The 14,246-nt window shown below is 53.7% G+C and overlaps 1 protein-coding gene across 2 annotated transcripts; it reads left to right on the top strand.

Annotated features, from left to right (window-relative positions):
- Positions 1-721: 721 nt before the first annotated feature.
- On the top strand, positions 722-13,544 carry PAOX (polyamine oxidase). Of its 2 annotated transcripts, XM_074958597.1 has the most exons (8): positions 730-1,138; positions 1,743-1,873; positions 2,012-2,232; positions 3,386-3,585; positions 9,885-10,140; positions 11,105-11,217; positions 11,963-12,120; positions 13,077-13,544. In XM_074958597.1, exons 1-8 carry the CDS (start codon positions 808-810, stop codon positions 13,224-13,226), a joined length of 1,560 nt encoding a protein of 519 aa, XP_074814698.1. In that variant the 5' UTR covers positions 730-807; the 3' UTR covers positions 13,227-13,544. The 2 variants fall into 2 exon arrangements, with proteins under 2 accessions (XP_074814697.1, XP_074814698.1); XM_074958596.1 differs by having other exon boundaries at positions 722-1,138; positions 1,743-2,232.
- The last annotated feature ends 702 nt before the right edge of the window (positions 13,545-14,246 follow it).

The following is a 14,246-nucleotide window of genomic DNA, read 5'->3' on the forward strand; positions in this document are numbered from 1 at the left end:
TCCCCCTGCCCCCACTTCCCTCATCCCTTTCTCTTCCCCATCCCATGCCCCTTCCCACCGCTCCATCTCCTCCCCAGGCCGGGGCGGAACAGGGGTGAGAAGAGATGGGGTGGGACGGAGTAGGGGTGGTGGCAGCTTTTCTGGCAGGCTCAGCCAGCTGGGGGATCAGGCTGGCCGGGGCCCCTTCTGACTCTGGGCCCGGTCCCATAGCACCAGTGGCACCATGGTAAACCCGGTACTGCCTCTGGAGCCCTTTTTAAAAATTGGCATCACATCAGCTATCCTCCAGTCATCTGGTACACAAGCTGATTTAAACAGTAGGTTACAGACTTCCGTTAGGTTTCAGAGTAGCAGCCGTGTTAGTCTGTATTCGCAAAAAGAAAAAGGAGTGTTTGTGGCACCTTAAGAGACTAAACCAGTTTATCTGAGCATAAGCTTTCGTGAGCTACAGCTTATGCTCAAATATATTGGTTAGTCTCTAAGGTGCCACAAGTCCTCCTTTTCTTTTTGAGACTTCCGTTAGTAGCTCTGCAATTTCACATTTGAGTGTCTTCAGAACTCTTGGGTGACTGCGATCTGGCCCTGGTGACTTATTGCTCTTTAACTGTTTGTCCATTGCAGAGCCTGGGCCCACTCTGGGCAGACACACACTCTGTGCTCTCCCTTGACGGACGGACATGACATTGGTTCTTCCTCGGTCTGAGCTAAAGTCTGGTCCCAGTAAAGGGCTGTGGCTGCTGCTGTGTGTGGAATCACACGCCCTGGGGAGCAGGCTGCAGGGGCTGCGTCTGACACCGCCAGGACACCATGCGTGCCCCAGCTGAGTTCCTGCTGGGCGAGGGGAATGCCTCTGCCCCCGCTCCGGGCTGTCCCTCTCTCAGTCCCACGCATCACATGGGCGGAGGATTGGGGCGGGGCAGGAGGCGGCGAAAGGCCGGGCCGGAGGAGGCGGCGGGCGCTGCTGAGTTCCGCGGGATGGAGGCAGCTGGCTGGGCCCGACCCCGGGTGCTGGTAGTGGGCGCGGGGCTGGCGGGGCTCGGCGCTGCGCAGCGGCTCTCCAGCTCCCGAGCCTTCCCCCACCTGCGCTTGCTGGAGTCCACGGGCCGGGCCGGGGGCCGCGTCTGCTCCCAGCGATTCGGTACCCGCCGGGCCCCGCGGGGAGCTGGGCCCCGACCCACCCGGCGGCTGTGCCGGGGTGTGGCTTCCTGGGGCAGGGCACTGGCGAGCTGGGCCAGACGCGGGGACAGCAGGCTGGTGTGGCAGGCTCTGGGACAGCGCCCCTCTGCGTCCAGCTGCCTCTTGCTCTGCGGCCCAGCATGTGTCAGTGGGTGGGGGGATTCCCCCGGGGCTCTTTGACACAGAAACCTGGCTCTGCCTTTGAGTGGCCTGTGGGTGAATGATCCCCTTCTGGAAACGTGCACCCTGATCATGACTAGTGAGAACAACCACTCTGCGTGCTTCTTAACCCTCCCCCCTCCCTGTTAGAGACCAGGATGAGACCTGTTGTGGGGGCAGTGTCCCTGTGCCTGGCTGTGTGTGTGTGTGCCAGGTTCTGGGGCAGCATCTCTGGGGTACGGGGTTGGGGTTCTCTGCTGGGGGGGGGAGCAGCAGGCTGGGTGTGTCTGTGCCAGGCTGGGGGGTGGCATCCCTGGGACAGGGAGTTGGGGAGCTGTGCCAGGCGGGGGGGCAGCAGGCTGGGTGAGTCTGTGCCAGTGCTGTGTAATGTTTCCCCTGCCTCCTAGGGAGTGAAGTGGTGGAGATGGGCGCACAATGGATCCATGGACCCTCCAAGGAGAACCCTGTCTTCAAGCTGGCGTCCGAGTACGGGCTGCTGGATGAGGAAGCCATGTCCGAAGAGAACCAGCAGATTGAGGTGGGGGGCAACCCCTTCCTGCCCACGGTTTTCTACTCCAACGCGGGGCAAGTCCTGAACCCAGAGCTGGGGGAGGGGGTGAGGAACCTGTTCTCCACCCTGCTGGACCAGACGCGTGAGTTCCTGCACGTGCCGCAGGTCTCCGTGCCCAGTGTGGGCGAGTATCTGCGGAAGGAGATCGCCCAGCAGGTGAAGGAGTGGACGGACGATGACGAAACCAAGTTGCTGAAGCTGGCCGTCCTCAACACGTACTTCAAGCTGGAGTGCTGCATGTGTGGGACCCACAGCATGGATCACGTGGCGCTGGGGCCCTTTGGGGAGTATGCCATGCTCCCCGGCCTGGACTGCACCTTCCCTGGGTGAGTAGGGCAAGCTGGGGCTGGTTGCGCTTTCTCAGTGCTTGCAGGCTTTGAGAGTGACCTGACGCAGCGTCCGTCCATCATAAGTAGAGTCCCATGGAGTGGGAAAACCCAGCTCCCCCTTCCAGGCTCTGCAAACAACCCAGCCTCTGCTTTTAAAAATGGCCCTTCAGAGCAAAGAACTGGCTCCTAGCCCGCAGTGCAGGGAGCCTGCACAGTCCCAGCTGGCCCCGCCTGAGCCTGGAGCTGGCAAGGTGAAGGTGGGCGGGGCTTTCTCCCATGGAAGGCAGTGGGAAAGGCTCTTGCAGGAGTTGCATTGGGCCCAGCATAACAGGGGCTGTGTCCCTGGTTTAGGAGGAGCTGAGAGCTCTTTCCGGAGCCCTTAAAACGGGGAATGCAGGCAGGGGAGTGTTTCCACAGTGCTGTGTTTGCAGACAGCTGGGAGCAAGGCCCTGGCTGCTCAAGAAGCAGTGACCTTGTTGCAGTGTTGTTTGTGTCGCTGTCCCAGAGGGCAGCACGGGGTGACCTCTCGCTTGTCCAGGGTGGGCTGGTGTTACCCTGCATTGCCAGATGCTTAGCTTGTCCCCTATGTCTGTGCAAAGTGATAATAACACTACCAGCTCACTGGGCAGCAGGGTGCAGAGCCCCAGGTGCCAGCAGCCCTTGTGGTGGTGCTGTTTTGGGGCACACTGCCCGTAAAAAGAGAGACCCCCCACCATCCACCTCCCTAGGAAGTTGAGTCTCCTGCTGGCGTGCGTGTGCCCGTCTGTGTGTCTGTCTCCCCCACCCCTCTGCGTCCCTCTCCAGGTATTTCTCTGGTCTGCCCCGCACAGAGGGAGCCCAGCAGTCATACAGTCGCCCATGTGCTGGGGAACCCCAGTAGTCCAGGGCAACTCCAGCAGCAAGGGAGGCAGTGAGGGGGTGTCAGGCTCCCCAAGGGGAGCCAGGCCCGTGGCAGAGAGGGGGTGAATTAAAGCCCACTCTGCTGCCCCTCTCTCCTGAGCCTGGTCTGGGGCACTGGGGCTGCTCTGGGCCTTTCCCTGTGGGGAGGCAGCTGAACTTGCGTGTGGGTCTGTCTGAGCTTGGGGAGGAGGCCGGCCCCCCAGCGAGGCCCAGACTGATGCGCTGATGCTGGGCACTTCCTCTCCCGCAGCGGCTATGGAGGCCTGCCAGACTGCTTGCTGACCTCGCTGCCCAAGGAGAGCGTGGTGTTCCACAAGCCAGTGACGGCAGTTCGCTGGGGTGGCTCCTACCGGGAGGAGAGCCAAGAGGGGCGGACGTTCCCAGTCCAGGTGGAGTGCGAGGACGGCGAGAGGTTCCTGGCAGATCACGTCATCGTCACAGTGCCTCTAGGTGAACTGACTTGCGCCTCACTCCCGGCTGTTCCCACCGTGGCCCCTCTCTGGTGAATCAGACACTGCCCCGTGGGCTGGCTTGGCCGGGCCCTGCCCTGCCTGGACTCGCTGGCCTGTCTGCTGCCCACGGGAAGGGCAGCTCCCAGCTGTCTGACACCCCAGCTGTGGCATTGTCCGTCCTCCCAAACCGAGCCCTGGTGAAACCCCATTGCGGGGTGTTAGGCCGGGGAGGAAGGAGCTCTGGTAATAACTCAGCCTCCCCTCCCCCACCAAGGGGTTCTGTGCAAGAGAAACCAAATTTCCGTGCATTGTAAAACAAGAGCACAAGCCGGCTTTGATCAGTCCGACAGACCCCATTCCCCTCGCTCACCCGTCCCCTGGGATGCGCTTTGCTAGATCTCCTGGCCCCAGGGAGTCTTCAGGGCAGAGAAGACCCAAACCTCCAGTGTCAAAACCCAGGAGGAGAAAGACCCTTGGGTAGCATCTCTGTACCTCCTGAAGAAGCTGAGGGGCCCATGCCCAGTTGCGCAGAGAGCCCAAGCTGGGCAGTACGGCATTCCAGCACCCACGCCCGGAGGGCGTGGCAGGATAAATGGGGGCAGCCCTTGTGCACCCTGTGAGACTGAGGGAAAGGCCTTTTAGCTGGTCAGACTTGGGAGGCTTCCCGTGGGGAGGGCTGGCCAGGAAGGGCACCCAGATCCCTGCCCTGATGCTGGGCGAACCCAATCGGTAATGCAGCAGCTGGTTCCTGCAGGGGGCGGACGTGGGAGCTCCACTGCATCCCCCAGTTCAGAGAACCAGTGTGCAGGGCCCCTGAGGACAGAGACGTGGCTGCACATCTCACCAAGGGCTCTGGAGACAGCCTCACCTTTGGAGGCCCCTTGATGGATTGTCCATCTTGGCCCAGTGGTTCCTACCATCCAGGCCTGCCCTTTCCCAGATGATCGCAGACACCAGCACTGGGTCGTAGTGGCCACAGCAAGGGCTTGTGCCCTGCGACAATGAGGTGCCTGCACATTCAGCGCCTGGGCACATGTTGTGCCTGCTGCTTCAGCACCAGGGTGGATTTGATTTAAATCATGATTTAAATCACTAGTTAGGAAGACTCGGATTTAATCATGGATTTCTACATAAAAGTGCATTCTTGTTGGTTGTTACCAACCTGAAGATCCTGCATGTTCAGACATCTTCCTTTCATCATCTTCAGCGCAGCTTCCTCCTGAGAAGGAACACTTCTCGTGATGTTGTTTCATTGGGGCAACCAGGCCTCGCATTTCTTTGTTTGCATTTTGCACACATGCCTATTTTTACCCACAGGTAGAGGAACTTCATTAAAATATTCCCAAACTGGGTCTCTTTTACGGCCTGCTGCCAGTATAGGTTTTCCCTTCTATTGGGAGAATGGTATGGTAGATCTCAAATCAATGAAGGCTACACTCAGAAAGACCTCGAGACTTCTGGAATATACTCCTCAAACAGTTTCACTTTTGTTTCTGTTGCCTGTCCCTCCCTTCTCACATTTATCTCCAGACTTCATCTCCTTGTCCAGATCTATTCCGCCCCCAACAATCTTCTATTCATTGAACTTTTAGAAACTTTGCACTTTTAGAGAGAGGTAAGGTATAATCTGTGTACACAAATTTGCAGAGGAACAATGGGGTTGCGGTCTGTTATTTCTCACCTCTATTTATTTATTTAAAAATATTTTTGCTGTTAACAAGCATGTTATCTCTGGAGAGACAAATCCAGTTTGAGAACTGCAAAACTAAGCATCTCTGATGGTATCTTCTAGACTGAACCCTGAGTCCCATTGGGTAGATAGAAAGATTAACCTAAATAATCTATACAGAAGCCCCTGGAACCCCATAAGATTGCATCCCTAATCCATGAACTATTGAAACGCATTTACAAAATTTTTCTTAATCATTACATGAATATATTGTCTCATACTATAGAATTAGAATTTATAATCCCTATTCCATGACGAGATGTCTTTGAGCTGTAATGTATCTATCTTTAGATAGGTTTTTTCCTCAAAAAGCATTTTATCAAAAAAATCCAATTTAAATAAAATCCATTAAAAATCGATTTTTTTTTAAAAAAAAAATCACTGATTTTTATCCACCCTGTTCAGCACCCACCAAACATGTGGCTCTGGGCTTTGCCAGCCACGCCCACCCTCGCCAGCTCTGTCCTGCTGCAGCAGGGGCACTGAGAGCCCCGCAAGAGCAGCTGAGCAGTGCAGGGATGGAGTTCTCCCAGCCAATGGCCCAGGACCGGAACTGACCCCCAGGAGCAATTGGATGGGTGTGGAGCTCGGCCAGGTCCCTCTGCCCTGACCTGGTCTCCTTGCAGCAACCGTACGCTCAGGCTGTGGATGAGGCCGAGACCTTGGTGCCGGGTGGCATCCATGCCATGCTCAGTTATACAGAGGCCTGGGTGGTTAATGACGAAGGACCCCGGGCTATCGCAGCCATGTATCCAGAGCAGAGAAGTGGCCATGGCCGCTTCAAACAATGCTTGTGTCTTTTATAAAGAGCCAAGACTTAGAGGCTGCCAGGAGGAGTGTATGGGTCAATCTGCTCTCTGTAGCAGAGACCAAGGAGAGGGGCCAGCTCCCCTTTTGCAGTCTGTCTCAGTGTGCCGGTGCCCAGGTGAGGTGGAGCCCATCCACCAAGGGGCTTGGAGGCAGCTCTGCGAAGGGCACCATGAGGGGCAGGATCGCTGGCTGTGGCTGCTGCAGCAGTGCCAGGGACAGCAGCAGATTAACTTTCTCAGACCAAGCCCAGGAATTGACCCCGCTGCCAAGCTGGGTGTGATCTCAGCGAGGACAGACGGCTGTCAACCAGGATGTGCCAGTTCACCACATACTAGGGGAACTGAAACCCCGGTGGGCTTGGGAAGGTCAGGGGGTGGAGCACATGCTGCTCAGCGAGGGAGAGAGACAATGAGATGTCAGCCGTGCTGAGTGGCCCTTGGCGGAGCAGCTGCGTGAGAGCTGAGGGGACCTGCCGAGGAAGAGCAAGGGTGGTGGCCATGTTTGCTGCTCTGGGAGGAGTGCAGGAGGCTGGGATGTTTGGGTCCTGCCCACCCTGGCAGGGCCTCCAGGCAGTGCCTCCTGGCTGGTTAAGGGGAAAGGCTTGGTACTCGGAGCTGTTTAAAAGTGCTGTTTGTCGCCCGTTTCAGCCCAGCACTATAGAAGGAAGCTCTCCACACCCCAGCTGAGTGTGTGAAGGGCTGAGAATGCCCCATCCACATCTCAGCTAGCCAAGGAGTGCTCCCCCAAACCGGACACCCCTGCTATCTCTGCAGCAAAGAACCCCTTCCCTTAAAACTCTTTCTGCCTCTACCTGTCCTACAGGAGCAAAACATGGTCCAAGCCCATTGTCTCCCCGCTGGCAGGGCCCCGGATTGATGGCTTCCTGCCCCGGCCCCGGCCAAGCAGGGGCAGGACTAACTGCAGTCAGTCTGGGGATTAAATCTAGCCTGTCTGGCGTGGTCCCGCTCTCTCCCCTGGGTCAGATCCCTTCTCCAGCATTCAGGAGGCAGCAAACACTTTTTGTCATTGTTCGGTTCTTGAAAAGAAGTCATCCAGGAGACTTGCAATGTCCAGTTCAGAGGTAGAGTTCTTATGAATGTGCAGAAATGCCAAGTGATTTAGACATTCTTGGCCCATTGTTGTTCGCAAATAATTTTTTCAGTCTGCACCGGAAACTGAATGATCGCTCAGCGGTGCAGGTTGTAGTCGGAATTGCGTAGCACAATTTCAGGAGAGTTGTAACTTTTGACATGTTACTCAAGCCTTCATTTTGTTTCAGAAATTGCTTCACTTCGCTCACCGAATTAAGCTGGCGATTTCTCGATCTGCAAATATCACTCAACATTTCTAAATGAAGAGAGAGCCTCTCCGTGTTAATGTCACCATGGAAAGCTTCACTTATTGGGACACTGTCCCGTTTCAAGCCATTTACTGCATCAGTTATACGCTTCTCCAATTTTACTGGGAATGTAAAGCTTTCCATTGAAAACCCCTGTTCAATGACAGCTTTGCAAGCATAAATGATCCTGACATATATTTGATGAAAATACTGTTTGGGGTCACTGAAAGTGTGAGGAAGGCTTCCTTGGTCAAGCCATCTTGGTGGCTTGTGTTTTCTCAGGAATGTGGGATCATCTAAATAAAGATTTCTTGCCTTCTCTCCTGTTGTTTCCCAGAAGTGACTGTATGATGAGTTGGTGCTCATCCCACTTGCACCTCTTGCAACAGGCCAGCTTTCTTCATAATGCTTGCCAATGACATGCTTAGGTTTTGAATTTTTGCATTAACGTTTTCTACAGAACCCATGCATTTCACAAGAACTGTTAGTGTGAGGTGCGTTGAAAAAGACTGAAGTTGCTTTGAGAATCCACTGCATTTTGAGCCAAATTCATCTGAAGAGTGACTAAATTCATCCAGGCAGTTGATCATGGCCTCGTAGTTGTTGAGCAGTGATTTAATGCTGCTGATCCTTAGCGTCCATCTTGTTGGGCACAATGGTCGTAAAGAAGGCTCCCCTTCTCTCTGAATGCTGCCATATGCTTTGGTGACTCCCTGAAGGCACTGATGAGATCTTTCACCATTGAAAACATATCACGACATTCTGGATGCAGGGCATCCGGCATAGCAGGGTTAAGGGAATGTGCAGCAGAATGCACAAATTCCGCTCTTGATTCTTCACTGTGGCTTGGAAATTTGCCAGTAAATTTGCCAGACACATTACTGGCTCCATCGTAACACTGCCCCCGGCAATTGGAAAAGGGCAAATCACACCTGAGAAGCATATCTTCCACAATTTTGAAAAGAGAAGCAGCATCCATTGCATCAGTTTGGTAAAACCCAATAAACGCCTCATAAATCTCCCAGTCTTCGCTAGAAAAGAACCTTAAAGAAGAACTTACTCATTCTTTTCTTGACGACTCAGCAGTCTCATCCATTACAATGGCGTAAACTTAAAAGCCTTTATCTTTTGCACAATTTCTCTTAGCACCATCATTGCCATCATTTTGATTATTTCGTTAATAACCTCATGTGACAGTCACTTGTATTTTGTGTGACTAGGCCACTGTTTCAGTTCCTCTGAATCTGTGCTGCGAAGCAACAAGGGCTGCATCAAATTTGAACCACTCTCATTAGGTCCACATAATGCTATGCCTTGTTGAGGTAGGTACTGAACACTGTAAACAAATTTGTAGTTTATTCCTAGCTGCTTGTGATTCTTTTCTGTAACTGCTGACATTAGTGCAGAAACATTTACCTGTGATTGCAGAGCAGCCTGCTTCATTACTACTTCCTTGTGACAGGAGGATTTTTTGTGTGCTGTAAAACCAATCTTGAAAATAAACGTTGGTTCAGCCTTCAGACACAATATTGAGATCTTCTTTTCAGAACAGTTTTTTCTCTGTCTAATTTTCTATTGTACTCCAAGCACGTAAATCTTGATAGCCAAGATTGCTGAAAACTCCTGTTCTTATCTTGTCGTTTTGCCGTCACTTGATGAATGACCCTTTTTTTCTTTTTCTCTGGGTAACTTTTATTAAGAATTTATCCATTGTTGATCATTATTACTGGTCTTACAAATCGAGAATTTGTTGCAGGCATAAAATGAAGCTAAAGTGCGCCAGGGCCACAAGATTGCGAGGGCCAATTAAAAGTGGAAAGTCAGCAGCAGCACTCGCCTGCTTCAATATGTTATATTTTGTGATATGCTTACACAACCACTTATATACTTTATTTTAAGGAGTATAAAATAATCAAGGATTGTGCTAAACACGATTATCCCACAAGACTGCCGAAGTTGCGTGTTTTTTCCCTCAGGCACCCAAACAGTATCCGGACGCCTTTCAAATGAAGCCGGATCAGGGCCTTATTTGTAAGAGATGCAACAGTGCGGAGTGGGTGAATTCACGACACAGACTTTCAACCTTCTGCTTAGACGATGACGAAAATGACACCAGTCTGCATCACAGTCCCGCGTCATTGTCATCATTGTGTTTGCAGACGGTCTGAAGCCTGCGCGTCGTGAAAGCACCTTGATAATTTAGCCTGCTTTCATGACGCAGGGTTGCGCTACCTTAAGAAATAAGGTTAAGCGTGCCCTTCAGTTGATGCTCAGTGGACAATTGTGAACAGAGATAATGTTCACGTCAAAATGTATGTAAAATATAAGCCCAAACATTGTTGGAGCCGGGCCCACATTCTTGAATAGTGGTGGAGCACGGGCACCACGGGCCCATATAACTCACTGCCTATGTTCGTAGGGTTCCTTAAAGAGCATCATGAGACCTTTATCGACCCTCCGCTGCCGCCCCAGAAAGCAGACGCCATTAGACGGCTCGGCTTCGGGACGAGCAACAAGATCTTCCTGGAGTTTGAGCAGCCGTTCTGGCCACCGGACTGCCAGCTGATCAAGGTTGTCTGGGAGGACGAGTCTCCTCTGGTAGAGGCTGGGACTGACCTGCAGGCCGGCTGGTTCAGAAAACTTACCTGCTTCTTAGTCCTCCAGCCACCGGAACGGTATGTGGGGGGCCTGGGTTGGGGCGTGGGAACTGGCATCTGGGGGTGCTGTGGGTTAGAACAGATGGTACATTTCAGCTTATAAGAATGCCACACACCAGCCCCACACTTCCCTGTCACTCAGGAGACTGGTTCATGGCAGCATTGTGGCCTTTTCTCACTGGAGCCATCCAGCAAACTCTACCCACCCAGCCCCTTGAGAACTGTCAGTACCCAGCTAAGTGGGCAGAATGCCAGGGGCCAAATACTGGGCAATGAATGTTACTGACCGGGCCTTGTAGAATTGATTCATCCACTCCAGTTTATGTAAAACCCTTGGTTCTTGCCCTTGTAGCAGCACAGAGAATTTTCTGAGTGTGGCCCAAGTGTAACTGTTGCAGTGTTGCCCTCCTGAGTCTGCCGACAGGCAGCTCCAGTGCTGCTCAGAGCTCTGCCAAGCAGCAGCAGCAGAGTGCATCTGTAACCCTAAGAGCCCCTAACGCCCACTGGCATAGGGTACGCTGTCTCCCATCAGACCTTCCAACTCACTCCACCCACCCCTCCATTGTCACAGTATTAATTCAAAGGGTTCTGTCACCCCTAAAAGTGTGAAAGCAGATCTCTTGCCACCCTGAGTGTGCCCTGCTCCCAGCAGAGTTCTGGCTCACAGCTATCCTTAAGTGTGCCAGTCTCTCTTCACTCAGCATTTTTCCCCTGCTCCCAGCAGAGTCCTGGCCCACAGCTATTTCTTACCTGTACCAGTGACTCACCGCACCTGGGAGTTTTGGGCCACAGCACCTGCCAGCTGTGCCTCAGTTTCCCTGCTGGCTGAAGCGCTGGCCTGCAGCTTTCCCACCATTCCCAGCAGTCATCTTTGCTCTCAGCGGAGTTGTGTCCCCCAGCTATTTACCTAGCTGTACCAGTGTCCCCCCATGCCTAGAAGATCCTCTCTCTGGAATGAAGCTGCTCACCTGTCTTTTCTTAGGTATGGGCACGTCCTCTGTGGCTTTATTGCTGGGAAGGAATCTGAGTACATGGAGACCCTCAGTGACGCTGAAGTTCTTACGGCATTAACAGATGTAATCCGTAGACTAGCAGGTAACCCCCCTACTGGCCCACATGTAAACTCTTCGGTCCATTGGCCTGAGCTTTCAAAGGGACTAGTGATGTTGGGGCCTTGCTGCCTGGGGCCTCAGTTTGACTTGCCTTAAAGGGACCTGCTTTTCAGCAAGTGCTGGGCACCCTCCCTCTGGAAATCAGGCCTCTCCCTGGTGCCTCCAGCTGAGGCCCCCCAAAGCACTAGCCTCTTTTGAAAATGAAGGCCATGAACCAGAAGCCGAGCGCTCCACGCCGCCAGAGCCCCACCATAGGAAGCGAGCCACCCACCATGCGGAGGGAGAGGTCGCCTGGGGCGATGGCGGCTGTTGAGATTCCAGCTTTGCTGCGTTAGTTGAAGTGTGAGGCCCCGCGTTGGTTCGCAGAGCTGACTGCGGAGGTAGGTGCCTGTAGGGTGTGGAACGGTGAGCTGGGCTCTTCAGCCATGTCCCGGTTTGTAAATGATGCGTAAGCAGATGGCATTATCCTGCTCCTCATCTGCTAGCACACTCTGGGTGGGATCCCAAATTACCCCTTCCTGCATGGCCCCTTGTTGTTCACTTTGAAGCCCTGTTATAATCCTGAACTGGAGCTAACGTGACTCACCTGGTCTGGTTGCTAGGGTGAGTTGCAGATCAGCTCGGCATGTCTGTGCAGGGTCCTAGCGCCTGATGCTCTATGAATGCTGCTTGTGCTCTGAGATGCAGGCCCCCTTGCCAGGTGTTCAGCTGCTGTGTTTGTGGTTTAGGGAACCCTCACCTCGCCCCACCGAAGAAGGTGGTGCGATCTCAGTGGCACAGCGCTCCTTACACCAGAGGCTCCTACAGTTACGTGGCCGTCGGCAGTTCAGGAGACGACATTGACGCGCTGGCTCAACCCCTTCCTGAGGATGCAGCTGACCCCTGGGTAATGGGTTTGTTTTCATACCTGGGTACGGTAGCAAAGGAGTGCAGTGTTCCTTCTGCACGGCCTGTGGGGTGAACAACTGCAGTTGCCATGTGGGGCTGGAGATGGGAATTAGCTGCCTTTGTTTGATTGTGACCGTCCTTTCTGATGTCTGTTTTCCCCCACCGTCTCTCGCTGCTCCCTCTGTTCTGACTGGTCAGGGCCCAGCTGCTGCATTGTCTCCCTCTGCTGCAGTATGGAGCGTTTCTCCCTGGTTGGCTGGCATAGCACGGGGCATTGCAACAGGCTTTGCCGCCATGGGGAAATCTCCCCCCTCACACTAGTGCAGTCGGAGCTCTGGCAGGGCTAATGCGGGGATGGACGACACACCAGATGCTGGCATTTGTCAACTGTGAGCAGGGCTAGATGTGCTGATGGCAAAAATGCCCAATCCCTGCTGCAGCACAGCACCAGAATAATGGCTGCAGCACTGGCGCATGTGCCAAGGGAAATGGGAAGGGCAGCTTGGCATTGAAATACCCATGGAATCCACTGCTTAACAAAGCCCCATTCATCAAGAGCTAAACTAGGATGTGGGCTCTGGGCCTTCCCCAGCCATAATGAACCTACAGGGCATGGGTATGTTGCAGCAAAGCCCGTGTGGACGGTTCAGCAAAATGCCATAGGCACCATGACCCTGGGCAGGTCACTGGGACATTTGCTGTACCCAGCGTGGGAAGTGCCATGGGAGGTGTGGTATATGTAGTGCTGTGCATGTACAAAGCTGTGGCTGCAGTGGGGATTACCCCGGTAGTCCCCCTCCCTGGTTGTGTGTGCGTGACGCGTCCTGTGGGAAGCTGGATGATGATCCCTGAAAGGGGCACGCAGCCACCTTTCCGCGTGAGTCTAAGAACAGCGTGATTAACCTTGCGAGGGCTGTTCTGTGCTCACGCCTGCTTCTGCCCTTCCCATTGCAGCCACTGCAGGTTCTCTTTGCCGGAGAAGCCACGCACCGGACTTTCTACTCCACCACGCATGGGGCCCTTCTGTCGGGCTGGCGGGAGGCCGACCGTCTGCTCAGCCTGTATGACACGTCTGAATCCCACCAGCACAAGCCTCAGCTCTGATGCTGCTCACTTCTCCCTGCTGCCGGGATGCGGAGGTCTCTGGTTTCCAGCTCATTCCTCAACCTCCAATTCCTTCTGTCCCCTGCCGTTGCCAAGGGAAAGGGGTTAGTTTGTGTCTAGCTGGCGTGCCCGCTCTTTGTGGCTTGTCTCTCTGATCTCCCTGCGATCAGACTAAAGGCTGGGTGGCTGTAGGCTTAAACCCAGGGCAGGGAGCTGCAGCACCCCCACGGACGAGGGTGACTAGGAAACTGAAATGCCACCTAACTATGCAATGGAGTGCTGTCAGTAGAAATAAGTAAATCTCTATCGTTAAGGCTTTGCGGTTGCAGCTTGTCTTCTTTGTCTGCTCCTGAGAGGAACATGGTAGCCAGGATGCTCCTGAGACAGGTGGCGTAAATGTGTGACTCACATGCCAGGCCACAAACCCCGGTCGCTCCTGAAACAGGTGGTGTAAACGTGTGACCCAAGCCCCGAACACTCCTGAGACAACCGCTGTAAAGTTGTGACCCACACGCCAGGTCACAAGCCCCAAACACTCCTGAGACAGGCGGTGTAAATGTGTGACGCACAAGCCCCGGTGAAAGCAATGGGCAGAGTTCCGTTCTCTCCAGTGAGCCTTGACTTCAGCTCTGACCACATGCAACATTCCCAGCGCGAGGGTGGGAAGTCAGCCCATGGAAAATCCTTTTTTCCCCAATAGCAAATGTTTTGGCTATTTTAAAATAAAACTTTGTCCAGCACTGTATCTTGAAACAGGTCTCAACAGTTTCAAGGTTGAAATAGTTTTATTAATCTAAAATGGAGAATATACTGTCTGTGGCCCCATATCCAGTATGGGCCTGTGCCCAAGGTGTGGGGAAGATAGAACTGAGTGCTGTGCCCCTCAGCCTGCTCCATGGACACCAGCAGCAAGTCCAGGTAATACAGCCTGAGGGAAACCTAGGGGCAGCCACCTCTCTTGGGCCATAGCATGAGTTCTCCATTGTCTAGGACAGGGGTGGCCAACCTGACCCTGAGAAG

The sequence above is a fragment of the Natator depressus genome, chromosome 7 (genome assembly GCF_965152275.1).
Source record: "Natator depressus isolate rNatDep1 chromosome 7, rNatDep2.hap1, whole genome shotgun sequence".
NCBI lineage: Eukaryota > Metazoa > Chordata > Testudines > Cheloniidae > Natator > Natator depressus.